At 35.9% G+C, this 20,285-nt stretch overlaps 1 protein-coding gene across 4 annotated transcripts in view; it reads right to left on the reverse strand.

Moving 5' to 3' along the window:
• The window catches only part of LOC118735930 (stathmin), a 220,481-nt gene that overhangs the window by 117,089 nt on the left and 83,107 nt on the right, over positions 1-20,285 (reverse strand). For 2 of the 4 annotated variants that reach the window (XM_036465967.1, XM_036465970.1), the window contains exon 1: positions 3,058-4,374. The exons of 1 other annotated variant lie outside the window; for it this stretch is intronic. In XM_036465967.1, coding sequence (XP_036321860.1) covers positions 3,058-3,133 — 76 coding nt within the window. In that variant the 5' untranslated portion in view covers positions 3,134-4,374. Of the gene's footprint in view, positions 1-3,057; positions 4,376-20,285 lie in introns of those variants that run through there. One more of the 4 variants, XM_036465966.1, reaches the window with a different exon arrangement.

Genomic DNA, 20,285 nt, shown 5'->3' on the forward strand with positions numbered 1-20,285 from the left:
CATCTTCATCTTCATCTTCATCTTCATCTTCATCTTCATCTTCATCTCCATCTTCATCTTCATCTTAATCTTCATCTTCATCTTCTTCTTCATCTTCATCTTCATATTCACCTTCGTCTTCATATTTATCTTTTCCTTTATCCTGATCTATATCTTCATTCTTTTCTCCATTTTCGTATTTACCCCCACCATCGTTATTAGGTTATGTAGTTAAATTTTCCTTCCTCTTTTTCTTTATATTGTTTCTTTAGTGATATCATGTCATGTATTGAAATTGGGTGTGGTGAGTTGCAGTGTGGTGGAATTGGGTGTGGGAGTTACGGTGTTATGAATTCAGGTGTGGTGGTCTTAAGAGGAGTGGTGAATTTAGTTGTGGTGAGTTGAGGTGTGGTGAATTAAGGTGTGGTGAGTTAAGGTGTGGTGAGAAATTGAGGTGTGGTGAATTAAGGTGTGGTAGATTAAGGTGTGGTGAGTTAAGATGTGGTGAGAAAGTTGGGGTGTGGTGAGTTAAGGTGTGGTGAATTAAAGTGTGGTGGATTTAGGTGTGGTGAATTAAGGTGTGGTGAATTTAGGTGTGGGGAGTGCAGTAGTGGTGGATTTAGGTGTGGGGAGTTAAGGTGTGGTGAATTAATGTGTAGCAAACTCAGGTGGAGTAAGTTTTTAAGCGGAGGTGAGATGAGTTGAGGTGAGTTAAGTTAAGTTAAGATAAGTTATCTTTATCCTTATCTTCATATTCATCTTCATCTTCTTCCTCGTCTTGGTCTTCATCTTCTTCTTCATCTTTATCCTTTCCTTTATCTTGATCTAAATATGTCCATTCTTTTCTTCATTTACATATTCACCCCCACCATTGTTATTAGGTTAGGTATTTAAATGTTCCTTCCTCTTTATCTTTATATTTAAGTTTCTTTACTTTTATTTTAATTTCTGTATTTATCCCTTTCTTCTTCTCCATACTCAAAATTATCTTCATCCTTGTTTTAGGCTAATCTATTCATGTACATACATACATACATCTTATTCCTAAACTGCTGCTTAGCACGTTTCTTTAATTCACTATCAATATTAAAGCATACATTTAGGAGGCATTTCCGCCCCAACCATGTACATGTATGGCATTGGTATTGGTGTGACTTTTGAATTGATTTTTTCGCTCTATTTTAAACTAATTTGAAATTTTAAAAATTGCCTGCACATCAGCATCAAAATACCTTTCTAATGATATATAATTGTTTATACCTTAGAAGTACAGTTTAGCCGTAAAAGGGGTGTAAAGGAAACATGATTGCCTATTTATATAATTGATTTATTGTTTTAAAAAGAGATTATTGGGTATAGGGCTGAAGACTTTTCTGAGTTTACCTGACGCGAAAAACTTCTCAAAGGCAAGAGTTTAAAAAACAAACTAGGAAGTTTTGAGAAAATTCACTTTGATCTGTTCTTCCTAAGCCACTTATAAGTAAGTTTTGAAGAATTAAAAAGTTTAGACTTTTTAATTTTTAGATATTATTGTTTATAAAAAAATATATGTTTGATTTCATTTAATTTTTGGGAGCGGGTTTATTTTTAATTTATTTTTTAATTTATTTAATTTATTTTAATTGTGCTATTTTACTTCTAATTTTTACATTTTATTGTATATTATTTTGTTTCATTTCTGATCTTAATTATTTTTTTTTGTATTTTTTAATTTACTTTTCTATTAATTTTTAGATTTTGTTTTAAAAATTAAATTATTTTCTAATTTTTCTTTTTTCCTTTTCTAATTTTTAGGCTTTAATGTTAGAGATTTTTTTTTAATTTCATTTGATTTTTAAAAATATTTGTATTTATTTTTGCTTTATTTCCATTTTATATTTTTCTTTTTTAATTAAAATTTTCTTTTTTTTATTAGTTTTTATTGTTTAAAAAAAATGTGTATGTATATACATATATTTTTAATTTAATTAAAAAAAAAAAAATATGCCAAAAGGCGAACAGCATAACGCTAAGACCTCCTCGTTAACAGATCTTTTAAATAGTCTTTCAAAAAACTGAGGTGAGGTGAAAGACAGTTGCCAGAATTGCCATCTTTAATGTTTATTGAGAATGGAGAAGTCACGATGTTTAAAATTATTGTCTGCTTCAGAGGGGTGTGGTCTTTATCAGTTAACTTAAAAACTGTTGGAAGCCATATTGTAGTTTTTTCTTTTAACATTTGATGGCGCCATAGGCTATATGTATACTGACTGAAGAGATGGCCCTAGGTTCAGGATAATTAAAACAAAAACAAAAAGAATATAATTCGTAAAATTTTTATTTAAATAGTGTTCCTAAAAACAGAATAGACCATATATAAAAAATTTCAGCGAGTTTGTAGTACGGGTACTACTTTTTGCCGCAGCTTATATGGGGATGTCCCACTGTGGGGCTAATAACAATTTGGCTTATGCTGAATGTCGTGATCGTCAGTGAAAGTGAAGGTACAGCCATCGTCAGTCATTTTACTGATACGGTGACGATTATCGAGGATGACCATGACGATTCAGCATAGGGCGGAATATTTTTTTTCTGAACAACTATCACTATGCGAACAATTTCGGTTAGTCGATTTTCAAACTAGCCGACGGCGAACGGTTAATCGAATAATTGCTATTCGACTATCAACCGGATAGTCGATTTTTCCGGAGGCCAAGCAAGCATACCCTAAAGTGTAATCAAATCATAACTGAAGAAAGTTTTATTTTAAGGCAATTGAGAAGTGCATGTGCAAAAATTTCATAATTACATTACGGAAATTTTTGCACATGCAACAGTGCATAGCATGCTTTCAGGCGTTTGATGTTAATAGTCGCGCCTAAACGAAAGGTGTTTCTCATTTGTGTGGACAACATCAACATCGGACTACGATATTTAAAATGAATTCAAGCTGTTTCACAACGTTGTATGAAGAACTTTATAGATTTCCAATAGATTACATCTTTCTAAATTAACTTTCTCGAATGGTTTTTGCATAATAAACAATGAAAGCTGCGTTAAAAGTTTATTGTTAGATACATGGAAATAATTTTCGCTTACCAGCTGGCAAAATGGGAGCCCGGCATGTATGGCAGAAGCACTGCATTACAGAGTCGCGCACTAATCCAATCAACATGGTGACGGCTGACTACCTCACTGACACTGGAGCGACGAAGGCGGTGGCCACCGACTGACTAAGTAAACTAAGAAATTTATTGATTTTAAACGTGACTTGGGATTGATTTACACCAGTCGCTGACGCTGACACTGACGAGATATGGCGCTCTGTAGATAGCACTGATGCCTGTTGTTGACTGTTGTTGCTTATTGATGTTGTTTTAGTGCGTGTGTGGGCAGCTATCGGAGAATTCGTGTGAAACAAAATTAACAGTGTTGTTGCCTGTTGAGATGCTTTGGGCGTTGATTTTATATTGATATCGTGTGGCGGTGGCGTTTATATACACACAAATGCACACACACATACACGCAAATGAATACATACACAAAAACGCAGTTGGGGTTAATTGGATTGCAAAGAACACTAGAGTGTGTGATTTGGTTGTTATTTGGCTGGTTGGTTGGTTGGTCGGTCGGATAATTAGTTTTGCGACACTGGTGTTTAACTTTAGAATTAATAATTTTTCTTCGCTAAGGATATGTTTGTGAAACTTTCAAGTTGATTTAGGATCTTTTAGAATTATCTAAATTATTTAAATTTGTAGTTGTAAGATTTCTCTTAACAAAAGTACACTGCTGCACATACACTTTTATTGGGCTTGGAATAATTTTAAATTACGCACATCAACTATGTATGTGTGTATGCTACTAGGTATAAATACTATCCGTCTGTTATCCTTTTAATCTCTGTTGCTTAGTCGTATTGTTTGCGCTACAATGGATGGTTGATTTTTTGATTTTTTTCAATTTCAGTATAAGAAAAAGCGCTGCCAAAAGTACTTCTTTATTTTATTTATTTGACGGCTTTCTTGACGGCACAACAATTATTTACAATTTGTGAAACAGTCTTTCGGTATTTTTTCAATTTCAAAACTTCACTTTGTCTTCGTCGTTGCTAACGCCAGCGTCTAATTACCTCTCTCTCTCGAACTGGCTGGGGGGGGAGCGTGAATCTCCAACCAGTTTTTATTTAATTTTTAATTAATCTACTTCTTGAAAAGCTCAAATTTTCCATTGGCCTTTTGACGTGGCTTCTTTATATGTATTTCTTGCCTTCTTTCTTTCTATGCTTGGATAATTTGGCCTATTCCAGTGTTTCAACGTAACGTAACGACCGCAACGAACGACAAAGACAAACTGAATTGAATATATGCCGCGATTTGAATGGATACGCAAGCAACGTCAGGCAGTAGGCAGCAGGATTACTACTGACGAAAGAGACGTTAGCAAGGAAAGCGGTGGCTATTTTTCGAAATCAATTCGGTTGGTTGCTCCTTGTGCCACTGCTCCGTTCGTGCTTTAGCTATTGCACTGGCGTCGCTGCCGTGCAATGCAAGGACATTCACTCACGTCGTACGGGTGTTCGCGTAAACGCCACCACGGACCGTCACCACCCGACACTAAAGCCAATAAACAGCAACAACAGCAACAAATCTTGCAGCACCATAAAACCCACTACAGCGCAAAAACAACAAACAGAAATCACAAAAAAACAGCAAACTCACTATTAAAATTGCAAAAATTTCGAAAGCAGTGTACAACCGAACAATAAAATAAAAAATTTATTATTATTGTTTAAACTTTTCTTTCCAATCGTTTTTTTTTTTTTTTGCTTTCCGAGAACACTTTGTCGCTACTACCAAACACTCGAAAAACGTGCAAACATTTGCGTGTTTACTCGTTTCACATTCCTTTAGGGGGTGGTTGAGGGCATTCTCGCTCACGCGTTAGGCGCCCGAAATTCGAAGTCGCTTGGCGATGAGCATGCGCAGTGCGTTCTTCGAATTGGATGGTGGTTGTTTTCAATCGCGTTGCTCCTTTTGATTTGTATGTACGCAAAATTCATCGAAATATTTGGTTTCATAGCAATATTGCATTAGCTATGCAAATCAATTGTTGTTTTTGGCCATTTTAAAAGCCGGTTTTCCCAAGGATATTTTTTAAATACATAGTACTATGTTAGGTGTCATTACCGCAGTCATTTAGTCAAGAAGCCATATATGTATGTATGTGTATGATATTTCTGGTTTTAAATAATGTACTTGACAAAAGGAGCAAAATTGTATGGATTCATACAAGGGTGTTTAGTATCTAAAAGGCTTGGCGTTGAACAGAATTTTTCCTTGCAATCGTACTCGCTTTTGTAATGGCTCTACAAATTTGCAATCGTTGTCGTAATCGTAATTGTTATCGGAATTGTTATTTTAATCGAAATGGTTATCGTTATCGAAAATATTATAGTACGAACAAGCTATCGATTTGAAGTTAACTATTATCGTTAGCTTATCGTAGTTGTTGTCGATATCGGAATACGTTGTAGTTGTCGAAATCTTTAGTTATCGGAATTTCTACCGCTATTAAAATTACTATTGTAATCGGAGGTGTCAGCGTTATCAAAAATGTTATCGTTATCGAAAAATTACTAACAACGAGAAAGTTATCGTTTTCGATACTATTGTTGTTGTTTTCATTATCGAAATTTTTTTCTGTATTCTTAACAGGAAAGTTTCCAAACTTCAAAAAAACAAAAACAAATAAAATAGCAATAAATGTCCTAAGTAAAAGCTATATCCTGGAAAGCTATATCAAGAACCAAACAGGAAAGTAGGCATTGATACCGAGTTGAGAGACATACCACCGTTAAAACATGAAAAAATTCTAAGATTATTAATGCCCCGCCGAAGTGTTTTAGAACTGGCAATACCGTGTCTCAACTTCGAAATCTCAACCAAACAAAAAATAAATTTAAATAAATTTCGAAATGTGCCGCTTTCGAAGCTTAACCACCCACAAAACTCTCACACACACGAAGCCCTCCCCTTCTCTCTGCACATTTAAATCGACAACTTGCTGCTGCTCTTTAATCATCGCTTGTTAGAAATACATATGTACAAACTGAATGCTGAAATGCGCGTTCGAAGACGTAAGAGCTAAACTACAACAACTACATACAATTGAATTAGTCATAGCTCAGTGCAGAAAGGAAAAAATAGCTAGAAGAAACAAGGAGCTGTGCGCATTGCTTAGACTGGTGGATGAGTAAGATAACGACGAATTATTTTCGTTTTTTTTTTTTTTCATTCAACAACGCTCTATATTTGTATGCGTTTAATGTCTGTCAAAGTCACTCTAATCGTTTTGCAATGCCGCCCCTTTTAAAGGACATGAATAAATTTATGATAAGAAAAAAGAAATCAAGCTATAGCTGGAGGAAAAGAAAGCGATCGGAATAAAAAGCTATCGGATAGTTTAGTGCGACGAAAAGAAATACATATATTCAAACGGTAGCACAGAAACTTTGAAATTCGCTAGGTTTTTGAAAGGAGATCATTGGGTATAGGGCTGAAGACTTTTCTGAGTTTACCTAGCCTACAAGAAGAGATGTTTGCCCGCGCGACAGAATTGTTTATCAAATCAGTCGAAGTAGGTTTTAAGTTCTGACGCGAGAAAAGTCACAAAAGCAAGAGTTTAAAAAGAATATCTCCAATTAATTACCCCATCGATTTTCAATTAACTACGTCGTTGAGTTCGTAAAGTACGAAAGCAGTCAGAAAGACAATATTAAACGTTTTGCTAAATAATGCATATGTACATATATAGGCTGGTGAAAGGCAACAATTACAAGCCAGATAATACCTGAGAATAAAATGAATATAAAAAGTCATAGTGGCGCCAACAATATAGCCGCATGCACCAACCACAACCCATTGAAATCGCCCAGATACAGTCAGTCAATAAAGTTTAGGTACAGCGAATTTTTTACAATACGGGCAACTATTTTTTCGCAAATTTTTTATAAAAATGTGGTTAATTCTACAAAAAAACCCCCAAAAATCAGAGTTCCAAAACGTGTGCAAAATTAAAGAAATTTCCGAAAAATTTCATTCAAATATTACACTTTTTATTTACGCTCTTTAGAAAAAAGTTGAGTATGCAGTTTTTTAGCCCGCTCAATTTTAGTATACTAAAGTGCAAGTATGAGGTATCGAACATTATTTTATATGGAGAAAATGAGGTAAACCTTCATAAAATTTGCCAAAAATCGATGGTAAGTCCAAGCTACCTCAAACTTGCACTTTGTACTGCGTACTCAACTTTTTTATAAAGAGTGTAAATAAAAATTTTGCATAAGGTTTGGAACTCTGATTTTTGGGGTTTTTGTTGTAGAATGAACCATGTTTTTTATAAAAAATTAGCGAAAAATAAAATATTTAAAAAATAGTTGCCTGTATTGCAAAAAATTCGCTGTACCTAAACTTTATTGACCGACTGTATGTAGATACGGCCGGCAGATTGTACAACAAAAAACTAAATATTGTGATATAGTGCCGCTCGGAAAGCCACACAGTGGCAACGGCGCACGCCAAACAACTCGGTGACTGCCTGTGTCTGACTGTTTTGGATGAATCATACACATATGGACTTGTAAATAACAAAAGAAACAGAAAAAAAAAAATCAAAAGGAGGAAGTTTAATGAGAACCAAAAAATAAACGAACTACGTTGGCAAATGAGGTAGTTGTGAGTCAAAAGGCAGAAAACAAAATAGAGAAAAAAGTAGCGAGTGAAAGCTTAAGGTAGTTAGGATAGGATAGTACCCCATTGTAGACAATAAGGATATACGAAAATAAGCCAACTCAACGATTACCGGCTAGGCTAACTGACTGACTGTTTGACTGAGTGACAAACGATCGATGCAATGCCTGCCAGTCAAATAAAAAGAGAGGGATAAGCGCTGTTAAGTCATCAACAATGGTCCGGTTTTGATTTCCATACCAACAACAAAGACAAACGCAAAAAATAGGGTAAAATGAAAGGAATTATGTATTCCTATGAATGACTACGTAAAAGTGTACAAATGTATAAGCTTGTGTTGGTGAACTTTTTTGAAGGGTATGCGATTGGCGTCAACGAGAGACAGCCCAGCGGCGCCGACTACAACGATGTCAAAAACGAACCTATTACTCATACAACACGTACGCACCACTTACAGCCAGGCGCATATAGAAATGTAAAAATACATGCAAAAGCGCCTCTCGGTAGAAGGACTGCGAATCGATTCAACATGAATCGACGCTGTTCGGCAAAAAAAATAAAAAATTGGAATGAAGCTGGTGGTAGGCAAGCAAACCGGTATTTAAACTACGAACAAGGTAAGAAGGATCCAATATCCTTGCGGTTGCGGCATGCAAGCAAACATATTAGCACAAACAAACAAAAATACATACATATATACATATGTATGTATGCAGTCCTCTATGCAGCAAAGAGGCAATTGCGGTTACAAAAGTACGCTTTAAAGTGCTGAGAATGGAGTGGAGGAGAGATATTGAAAAAATTATAGACGTGAGGCATTCACGTAAAGAGAAAACAAAACAGTTAAAATAATGAGAAATCAATAGCACTCGATATATGTATAATATTTTGATAGGCGGTAAAGAGTCGCTTGTGCTCTTTAACGCTACAATAATTTCTTGTGCACTTACCCCCATGCATGCAATATTACATCTCGGACAAGATATTATTTACAAGTTATAGTACTTTCATAATGGCGGCAGGTGTCACTTACCTGAAAAGGAACAAAAAAATAAAAGTAAAATCAATATAAAATTTTCAATAAAAATTAAAATGTAGAATAAACATAAAATCCCTACTTAAAAAATAATTTTTGCAATTATTGTTTTTTTTATTTTAAGAGCAGAACTTAGATATTTAAAAAAATTTATTTGATATACCGTCCCTGAAAAGCAACGTGGCTTTCCTTTTGTTACTCACGGAGGGCGTGATAATTTCGATATAGTACCTGTCGATAATTTTTCAGTAACTTGGGATTATTTTTCAATGAATTTATCGATGTTTTTGGTGAATTTATCGATTTTTTCAATAAATTTATCGAAGTTTTCAATAAATTCTTCGATGTTTTCAACGAATATATCGATGTTTTAAATAAAAATAATATTTATCGATATTTTGAACGCATTGATCTATCTTTCTAATAAATTTATCAATATTGTTAATGAATTTATCGATGTTTTGAGGCTATTCAAGTACATATTACGTATTTTTGATGACAAGGACCAGGAGGTAGATCTGGATAATGATACGATACATATGTGGGTATCAAATAAAAGAAAAGTTCAAACCATGATTAATTATAACTTTTGGTTTTAATTATCCTTCAAGATCTTTTTGTTTTGAATGCATTTTGAAGAATCTTTGTTTAATTTAAATTCTAATATTAAAGGATATTTTAGTTGAATTAGATTTATTAATGTCCTTGGGAGTAATCCTATCGTCCTGTTAAAATTTTCAATATGCAGATTTACTAGAAATGCATTCAAATTAGGAAAACATATTGAATTTTTTGAATTTCCAAAGTTTACTTGGACGATTTGGTAGACATAGTTCTAGTTATTAACTAAAACTTCAAGTAAAAGTCGGCAATAGGAGTATATATATAAAATAAATAATATAAAAAAAAAAACTTTTTAATATACCACGCTTTTATAAATGGACTAAAAAGTAGAAAATAATATTTCTCAGTCCCATAGAATTTGTTTTGATAACTTTTGATTTTGAAATTTTAGCAAAAGTCATTATAAACAATCTATGAAATTGAAAATGAAAAACGTGGAGCGCATGCATTGTATTATTTATTTTCTACTTTTTAGTCCTGTCTGAATAAAATTTTGCAATAGATATTAAAATAATTCAACGATATTAATAGAAAGGTGCACACACATGCATTTACATATGTACATATGTACATACAAACGAGCACCATTTAATTTTATTTAAAGAAATGGCGTGTCGTCTATTTCGGCAGTAGCAAACGTAGTACATAGGGCGACATCTAGATGTCATCTATCTCGCCCTATTCACTACAGATGTCGCCCTATGCACTATGCTTTTTTATAGGAGCTTTTCAAAGCAAAGGTTTTATGGTATCGGACACACAACATTGAAAGTTTCTGGACACACAACATTGCAAGTTGATAAAAGCGTTGTAAAAAAAAACACAAATTTATTAACAATTTTTCAAAAATTCGTTTAGGAATTCATCAGCAATTTTGTTTATAACTTTTCAATAAATTTAGCGATAACTCTTCAATAAATTTATGGATATATTTTTGTAAGTGTCGGCGTATCTACTACATTTGGTAGAGGTATTGTTATATTCAATAGGAGACAATGCTCTTCCCTTATGCTGTTTCGAGCGATAGCATTTAGCCACTTTACAGTCAAAATCATATTTCCGCCACTGCAGAACTCTTTTTTGGTACCTATTTCTGATCAAAAACTAGACTAAATAGCTAACACATGCTTCTTTTGAAACCAGATTTATGTATCTATATATAAATACGCCACAAGACAATTTTGCAACCCCTTTTTTGAAGGCACCGTTCGCTCGATTTCAATGAAATATACACCGATTTAAAGGATATAGCTTCCTCTAATCCAGAAATGTTAATCCCGATACATAGAGGGCGTGGCATCTGACATATAGACTAAAATGTGAAAACCACTATATCTCTAAAACTAATTATGCTGGGGAACTGAAACTTAGCATAGTTGCATAGATTGTAAATACCCTACTTACGGTGAAAAGTGGTAGAAAAAAAAGGGGGCGTGGCAGCTCCCATACAAACTGAAATTCTCTTATCGCTTTTCCCTGGAACCGCTTATGCTGACGTCCTGAAATTTGACACAGCCACATATGCCATCAATACCGTACTTACGGCGAAAAGTGGTGAATAATAGAAAAGGGGGCGTGGCACCGCCCATACAAACTGAAATTCTCATATCGCTTATCTCTGAAACCGCTTATGCCAACGTCCTGAAATTTTACACAGCCACATTTGCTAACAATGCCGTACTTACGGCGAAAAGTGGTAGATTTTGGAAAAGGGGGCGTGGCATCTCCCATACAAACTGAAATTCTCATATCGCTTATCTCTGAAACCGCTTATGCTAACGTCCTGAAATTTTACACACCCACATATGCTAACAATGCCGTACTTACGGCGAAAATTTCTAGATTTTGGAAAAGGGGGCATGGCACCACCCATATTAACGGACATTCTCATATTCTTTTCCTCTGGAACCGCTTATGCTAACGCCTTGAAATTTTACACACCTATTAACGCTATCAATAACGTGCTTAAGCGCGAAAGCGGTAGATATTGAAAAAAGGGGCGAGGCACCTTCCATACAAGCTGAACTTCGCATTTCGCTTATCTGTGTAACCGGTTATGCTAACGTTCTGAAATTCGACACAGCTGCATATGTTATCATTACCGAACTTAAGGCGAAAAGTGGTGTGTATTCGAAAGGGGGATGAGGCACCTCGCATACCGAATGCAATTTCCATATCGGTTATATCTGGAACCACTTATGATAGATAAGGTAATGGAATTTGATACACCTACATCTATATACATTTAAAATGGCAAAAATCGTTCAATTTCCTACCAGATTTCTAAATCGCATTGAATGATTGTTATTTTGTGTAATGAGTTTTGAAAGGATCAGGAATTGAGAGTATAGATGGGCATGGGACTAAATATTAAGTCCCGATCCCGCCCATCCCGAAATTAAATTTTTAACTTCCGAACCCGCTCATCCCGACGTTTTTCTGAATTGTACTGCGGGCACGGGGCCACGAAATCTATCTCTAAAAAAATTCACATGTCTTTCAAATTTTAAATAAAAAAAAATAAAAATTATGAAAGATCTGGCATCCTCCAATTATTTTGGTTTGCTTTGCTGTTCGGTTTCGTCTCAATAAAACATAAAAAGTGCATATTTAATACAAATTTTTTGAGGAAGTTTTTCTGAATTTTCGGAAGATGCAGTTTTATCGGGAGTATCGGGAAAGGATTTTGATCCTGACGGAACGTCCGTTAAATTTTTACAGACATTCCCGATACCGCCCATCTTGAGCTATCCTTAAAATGTATGGTCAGATTTGCTTCATCTTTAGAACACATAATAGCAACATAAAATTTGGTGCAAATCGGTAGCCCAATCATGTGATGCAAAAATATTGGGCTTTAGGCCCAATCTTGACAAAAAACCGTGTAAAATCGCCGTTAGAGAAGGAAATATTATATTTTGTTTTACACCTTCGAAGTACTTAACCTCCACCGATTCTGATGAAAAGAATGAGGAGTTTATGCAGATGTTGGCAATTTAGTATATAATCGAAAAAAGTATTTACAGTCTGAATTGGTATTTGTTTAACATAAAAGTCATTGAGGAACCGTTAGGCATCTCATCTATACATACAAATATGCATATTTTTTGTAAATGAAAATTGAGGTTCCTTTCTCGGTATAATTTCGAAAGCTACTAAAAAATTTGGTTTTAAATTTTCCTATAAATTCGATATATATATTGGTGGTGGACTACAAAATCGTCATTAGTATAAAGGAGTCAATATTGGTGATAAGCAAAATTTAAAATTGTATGAAAAAATTTCGAATTTCGACAACTGGGCGATACTAGTAACATTAAAATAGTTCTCTATAGAACGAAAATAATGGTAATTGGCGAGGCCAAGATGCAGGCTATACGGGGAATGCATTAAAATATACCAAGTTCTCTCTATTTTTAACAGTGGAATCAAAGATATGTATGTATGATGTTGCACTGTTGAGATGAAAGACAACACATTTCCTGTTGATCTATTTTGAAAAATTTATGAAATAAAAAAGCAACCTAAGTTTGGACACTTTACGGCTCATTACGTAAAACTATGGCGAAAATAATCAATCCTAAGACAATCCATCTCCACTTAAAATCCCGAATAACCGACTTAATATAAAAGTTTACTTCAAAGAGAATTTTTTAAATCATTTTATAGCAGATAACAAAATGTATAGTAATAATTAATCGCATCAATGAAATTGAGACAATAAAATGGTTCGCCATTGTAACTTAATTCTATCACCATCCACATCAACATCATGCTGTTGTTGTTTTTATTAAAATTAAATAATTATATATCATATCCATATGAAAGTGTGTTGGTGTGCAGAATTTTCCATCGAATATGCAGCATGATTGTCATCAAATGTCATTGTCTCTTGGGAAAAAAATTTCCAGATGCACACACAAAGGTGCTTACATGAGGTATGTAAGTACACAACGCCTGATCGCCGACCATAACCAAGGCACTGTAAAGTTGATAACCCGTTGTGGGTCCTTTCTCCTTTCTCCTTTCTCCTGCCTTCGCTTTATCCTTCCGCATTTTCTACCCCTTCCCAGCTTTCGCGTTCCGGAACATTATGGCATTGTAGTGTAATGAACCTTCAACTATTTTTCCCGGCTTATACATATATGTAAGTATGTATTTAATAAATAGGCGTAGTTGTATGTACATAAGTATGTGCATAACACATGTGCGAGCGATTTTGCTATATACATATGTACATATTACATAGTTTGCGTACATGAAAAATCTTAGTTCACATAGTGAGCTATGCAATTGCGCTGCTGTCATTGCCACCACTGCACTGCACACTCAGAACAATAAAAACAAGACATGCAACTACTGCAGCAATGTACTGTTATATTGCCGCATTCTCAGCATTGTGTGGCTGTAACAACGAATGTTGCCATGGCTGTGGCAAAACTTATATATACTTATGCATGAATATATGTAAGTGCTTCATTTTTTTTATTGCATTTCACAGCAGCACGATGGCACTGACTGCGAAATTTGCATACATTCAGACAACCGTGCATACATACAAAAATACATATCTCAAAAGTACATATGTATATGTACGCTTAACGCTTCACTTCATTTTGCCCTACAAAATCACAATATTTATATGTATGCACAATATGTGGCATTATACTTTGTACCGCAGCCTTTTCAACTCCTTATCGCTTTAAGCAACTCGGGGGGAATAAAACAACTCGGCCATGTTGTGCGCATCTTCGGTGTGAAAATGCAAAATGCATTCCTGCTGCGCGATTTCTCAGAAATTATTACATAGTGGAATTTATAGTGCAATAGAGCGATGTATTCACATACATACATACATACATACATACATAAGTACATATGTATGTATGTAGGTACAAGTGTATGCATGCCTTGGGGCCAGCGAAGTAAATCAAAAGGAGCTAATGGCTTTTGGCTTAAGGCGTCAAAAGCAGATGTTACACACATGTCCATTGGTGTTATATATAACGGTACATACATATGTACCAACTCAGGCCCATACATACATACATATGTGCACCGCATTGCACTACAAGCGAATAAATTTTTATTGAATTATTTGCATATTTCTAGTGTGAAACTGAAATGATTGATTTAACCCACAGGGTATTTTGACCTCGCGTCGACGCTGTTTTGATGGTTACAAAAGAAATAACTGACCTGTGATTTAATAATCATTTAAGTATTTTCAAATACATACTATATATTAATTACTCAATAATCTACACATATTCGCATCCGAAGTGATAACTCGAAAACAGTACAGTGGTGGGCTGTACGCGCTACTGAATGACACATGTGCATTCAGTGTGGGACAAATTAATAGCGTCGCAACATTTTAACATGTTTGGACTATTTACATATGTTGAATTAATGTTTCGATTTTTTTTTATAAAAGTACTGGCGTGCGCCTTAAAAGTATTTTTGTGTTGTTTTATAACCGATTTGTAATATTTCATTTATTTTATCAATTTAATTAAATACAATTTTTCAAACAGGTGGCAAGTATTTTCAAAAGTATTTTCGGTAGTAAACTTTCCTAAACCTCTTCAGTTTGATGCCCATATTGCAATATTTAATTTTTCTTATCAATTAAATTAGATTAAAATTTTCAAACAATTAACAACAACAAAATTAATTAAATTAAAACCGCCACAAAAATATTTTCGGCTGTAAGGCTTCTTAAAGCTCTTTCTTTCGACAGCCATAATGTAATATTTACTTTATCCTATCAATTTACTTAAACTGCAATTTTCAAACAGGTGGCAACTCTCCAATTTTTTTATTTTTTTATTTTAAGTTAGACCTCTCGAAATACATTAGCTTTCGAGTAATGCGCGTACAAACATAAAGACAGATAGATAGGCGAAAATTCAAAAAAAAAAAATTAATTTGGCTTCTATTGCTCTTATAAAGACCTCCCATATCAATATTTCAATATTTATAATGTACAGACATCGGCCTGTTACAATTTTATAATATGTACAGATATATCATTACCTAACAAAAAGTTCAAACTGTTAACCAGAATTTTATAAAATTTTAGTATAATAAAGCGCAAAGCAACAGTAGCACTACACTCTTGCAGCAGGTCAATAGGAAAAATATGGGGGCTGGAACCCAAAGTAATACACTGGTTATCCATAGCGGTAGTTAAGCCAATTCTCTATCACGGTATATTGGTTATGGTGGGACACCGTTGGGAAAGGGGTAAGCTTTAAGAAGATGGATAAAGTCCGCGTCCACACTTATAACTGGTGTGATGATAACAACACCATCCAAGGCATAGTATGCCCTACTGAACTTTGTTCCACTAGACCAATATGCCAACAGGTTGCAAGCGTTGCGAAGCCTGCTCCACACAGCGTTTTCAACCCTCTCTAAACATCTGGGAATCTCCCAGCTTTCGTCTTCCGGACCACTGTAGTGATTTTCAGGCGGAACTGATGGTAAACGACAGGACCACAAAACTGGTGAAGTGTGATATGATAGCCCAAGCTGATAAATATCTACATCTTCTCTGACAGCCAGGCGGCAATCAAATCCCTTACGAAGCAGTTCACAACCTCCATGGTAGCCATGAAATGCTGCGAACGAGATGTGTGAGTCATTTCGCCTAAAGGTGATATGGGTGCCAGGACACTAAGACATTGAGGGGGAACTGTAAGGCCAATGAACTGATGCGACTTGGCACCAAACCCTCTATTAAGGATATACATACATGATGAAATAGGAATACCCTTACAAACTTACAGCTACTTATTTCCGAGTGGCTCACTAAAGTAGCGAACGAAAGATGGAATAATCAAATAACTTGCAAAACTGCCAGAGAATTAGCCTACTACTGAGCGAAAATAAGGATAATTAGTAGTGGTATCTGATACAACAGGACACTACCTAATGGCGAGCATGCCTATCGACTAGGCGTACGATTACAACACTTCTATAGAAGTTGTCAAGATGGAGAAGAGGAGGAAAGAATTATGCAACTGTTGTGTTAGTGCCCTGTTCTATCCAGACGAAGACTCTCCACGCTAGGTATACAATTCTGACTTGGAATATCTTAGATGCGTGGATATCAGAGATTCAAAATGGTTTTAGGAGGAATTAGGAGTTGCTGATCCCACATGCGACATTACAATGGACCTTGAGCCTTAGTGAGTCTTATAGATGACTGCGACCACCTTACCTAACGTAGAGGCGCCCAATCGTGCAACAAAGGTGGTCCCTAACAATAAAAAGATGGTTAGAGATTATTTCACCTCTGACTTGAAACCCAGATTAGATTTATTATCATTGAAGTTTCTTGCAGAACTCAGAAAAACTGAAATTATACAACTTAAATACTTTAAAATGTGTTCGCCCCTTTACTCCATTCACACCATACCTTTTCGTCATGCTTGTAACACTAAATTGCGTGGGCGCACTTTTGCTCTACCGCAAGCTCATGCAACTTACTAAGAGTACGACTGCGAATGTATTTCGGTACTACAAATATAACCAAAAGAGTACATACACATATGGCCTATACCATGTCCACAGGGAATGTGTAATCACCAGCAAGCAAAGACGAAAAGAAGAAATGCCTCATTGCCAGAAGACGCACTCTCTTACAAGTTGAAGAAGAAAATAGATACTCGGGAATACAATTGCCCATTGCCAATGCGAAGTCATCAACCAGAAATAAACGCCTACAAGAAAGAATAACGATAGATATTCGAAAAGACATTAAAAGCCAGTCGACCAAGTCGTTGGACTCAACTAATGCGCCTACATAAGACGAATGGCCTGCAATGGGTACTTTGGTTAAACAGCCAACAGCGAACTCTGCTGCGATGGGTGAAAGGCAGGCCGAAAGGAAAAGATTTCTTGAAAGCAAAAAGAAAAAACCGAATTTTCAAGATATGTGAGTGCTAAGTTGTATGAGTGGCATAGGAACAGTACCAAGTGGCACCAATATGCGATGTGCACGATCCGGCAAAGCGAAAGGCGGAGTAGGAGATGAGAGGGGCGAAACAGCAATTGTAAAAGAACCACCAACAAACTAGCGACAGAAAACAAAAATTTCTACGTAATAACTAGAAAAAGAAATGAAATGCTGAAACGAAATGGAAGAAAATTCAATTTGGACACAAACAATGCTACTGCGAGCTGAGAACTACAGCGACAACTATGTTTGTACATGAAACGGCTGGAGGCATTGGAGTCGTCAACCGACAGACCGAAGGCGACGATGCTTGGAAACCCGGCAACCAACCAACAAACCAACCAAACTACATATCCACAACGCCGGCGGCAAACTATCGGTGAGAAGTGCGCTGTTGAACGCTGAAGCCGACAAAAAGTATAAATAATGTAAAACCAACAAACAGCAAATAAAATATGTGAAGAGTTGGTGGCGTACAAGCAGCGCATTGAGGAGATGGGGCAGTCAGTGGGTAAACGACTGTTGTTGGGCCATAAGCTGTAGTAGGTGGTGCTAGTAGTGGAGAGTGGTAGTGTCTATATGTACCTATGTTTCTTTGCCCCACACACTCACCCAGTCATGTAGGTAATACTATTGTAGTTAGTTTGTAAAATGTCTAAAATAAAATTCAATAAATTGCACTGTGCAAAAAGCAAGCAAAGACATTCTCACTTACAAATAAGCAGGAAAACGCCAGCAAAGAGCACACCAAGCAAACGAAAAGGCCAAACGACGACTGAGTGAGTCAAGCAAAAAAGAGTCATGCAAAAATGGAAACGACGGCAAGCATGGGCGTCGGACCGTGATGGGTCCGCATGCGACTTTGGTGCACAAAGAAAAGACGTCGACATGCTGACACGCCTGGCAACAAACAAGAACGAGACGTGAACATGAAAGCGGGCTTTAAGAAGGCTAAGAAACTTGAACAGCTGAGCTGAGCAGCGGTGGCGGTTGAAGAGATCACCGCCGCACTGGGTTTGGTGATTTGCAGAAAAATTGCGGAATTGTATGCGAAAAGCTAAGAAAGTGAAGTAGACACACGAAGCGGTGCTGATGCTGGCTGGAATGAAAAACTAATGCCAAACGCAAATGATGCGTGGAAGTGGGAAGAAGTCTAGCATTTGCACTTTGAAGTGACTGTGAAATCGAGAGAAAGTGTGAATTAGATAGTAAGACATAAAAGCCGAGTGGCAATAATGTACATTTGCAGCGTTTCAATGTGTACTATTAGTACTCAGCGCGAGGGATTGGATTGACTTATGCAAATACAGGTTAACATAAGTGACTGACCCTTTTTTTTTTTTGGCAGGCGGTGACTGTGGTTTAAGCGCATTTAAAATAGTTTTTTGTGCACTCGATTTCTTAAATGAATATGCCATTGAGGCGAACGATTAAAAACACTTGAAAGGAAACATTTTTCTTTGGAAGGTGAAAACGTGCATGGTACTACAATAAATTCACAAGTATAATCAAATTTACCAGCCGGCGAATTCTCTGACGAAACAAAATTTTGACTGGGATCGCATATTTGAAACCTTCTTCATGTTAGGAAAACGAAACTTCCCGATTTTTACGACTTTAGTTGCTCTGGGCAATGCAAAACATATGAAGGCATCTTAATCATTTTATCAAGAACCGCATAGACGATAGTAAAGGATCGTTAGTATTCCAAAAGTATAGTACTCTGCTCCTTCACACAAAGTTGTTAAAGAGGACCGGGTCAGTAAATAGGGAAATGGGTTCAGACACAGTAAAAAATATCAGCTCAAAGTACTTAGTAGCGCTTGAAATATAGCTCATAGAGATCTTTCAAAACAATCAAGAATTTTAGGAGAAAACTGATGGAAATGATTAGGTCCAAGCTTACTTCGAAAACTCTTCCTCAATATTGCTGTATTGAAATATAGGCGATACGTTGAAAGACTCAAAAAAAAGCCAAATCGTCCGACCGAAACTTTTGTCGCTGCCAACAAATTTTTATTTCTTTTTCCGCAAAACTGACGTCATCATTTAGTACTTTTAAATATCACATATCAAAACCCCTCATATATAGGCACACACTCATATTTGGGGGGGGGGAGGGGATTAGTTTCGACCCAAGAAGTGCACGGCACACAGTCATAGTTTCTTATTGAAATAGAGAACGCAGCAACAACAAAACATAAATTACGGCCTGCTTCCTGCGTTCACATCTGTGTGCGTGTGAGTGTGAAATTTGTTGGCGAAAGCTGCTATTAGGCGCTGCCAAAAAAGTTGCCGGCAAGTCGGACGTCCCCCAAACCCATAACAGCGAAATTCACTTGTTCGTACATATTTATGCATTATGCAATACATACATATTTCTAGAGATCTTTGTATATATGGATATGTATATCGGGGTGGTCAAAAAATAACAGGAGAATCTACATTTTGGATTTTTCACATTTCGGAACAAACACCTTATAAAATCACATTTCAAATATTTTACAATAAATATAAAAAGTCTGCATAGTTTCACCAAAATTTCAAACTTTTTAATCGGTATCTTAAGAAAAAATATTGGTATGCAGTTTTGTAGGCCATTAAAATGTAGTACAAGGTGGTGGCGCAAAACTAATCATCCAATTTTACTAAATAAATTATAAAATGATTTTGCCTGATGGAAATCTTTATTTTCGACCTTTACAAGATGTTAAGTGGAAAGGATAATATCCGTCAAGTGGCTGACGCCATTGTTGGTACACATTTGTGCACGTTTTATGGAATTGTCTATGACTTTTCGCAAGATTTCCGGTGATAACTGTTTGCTGTCCTGTCGAATTTTCTCTTTAAGGGTAGCGATTGTCTGAGGCACGTTGGCATAAACCCGCTACTTCAAGTAGCCCCAAAGAAAGAAGTGATTCAAGAAGGGTGTTTAATTTTCTGCCAGCTA

This window comes from Rhagoletis pomonella, unplaced genomic scaffold (assembly GCF_013731165.1).
Source record: "Rhagoletis pomonella isolate Grant_MI unplaced genomic scaffold, Rhpom_1.0 Rhpom_scaffold_00003, whole genome shotgun sequence".
NCBI classification, from domain to species: domain Eukaryota; kingdom Metazoa; phylum Arthropoda; class Insecta; order Diptera; family Tephritidae; genus Rhagoletis; species Rhagoletis pomonella.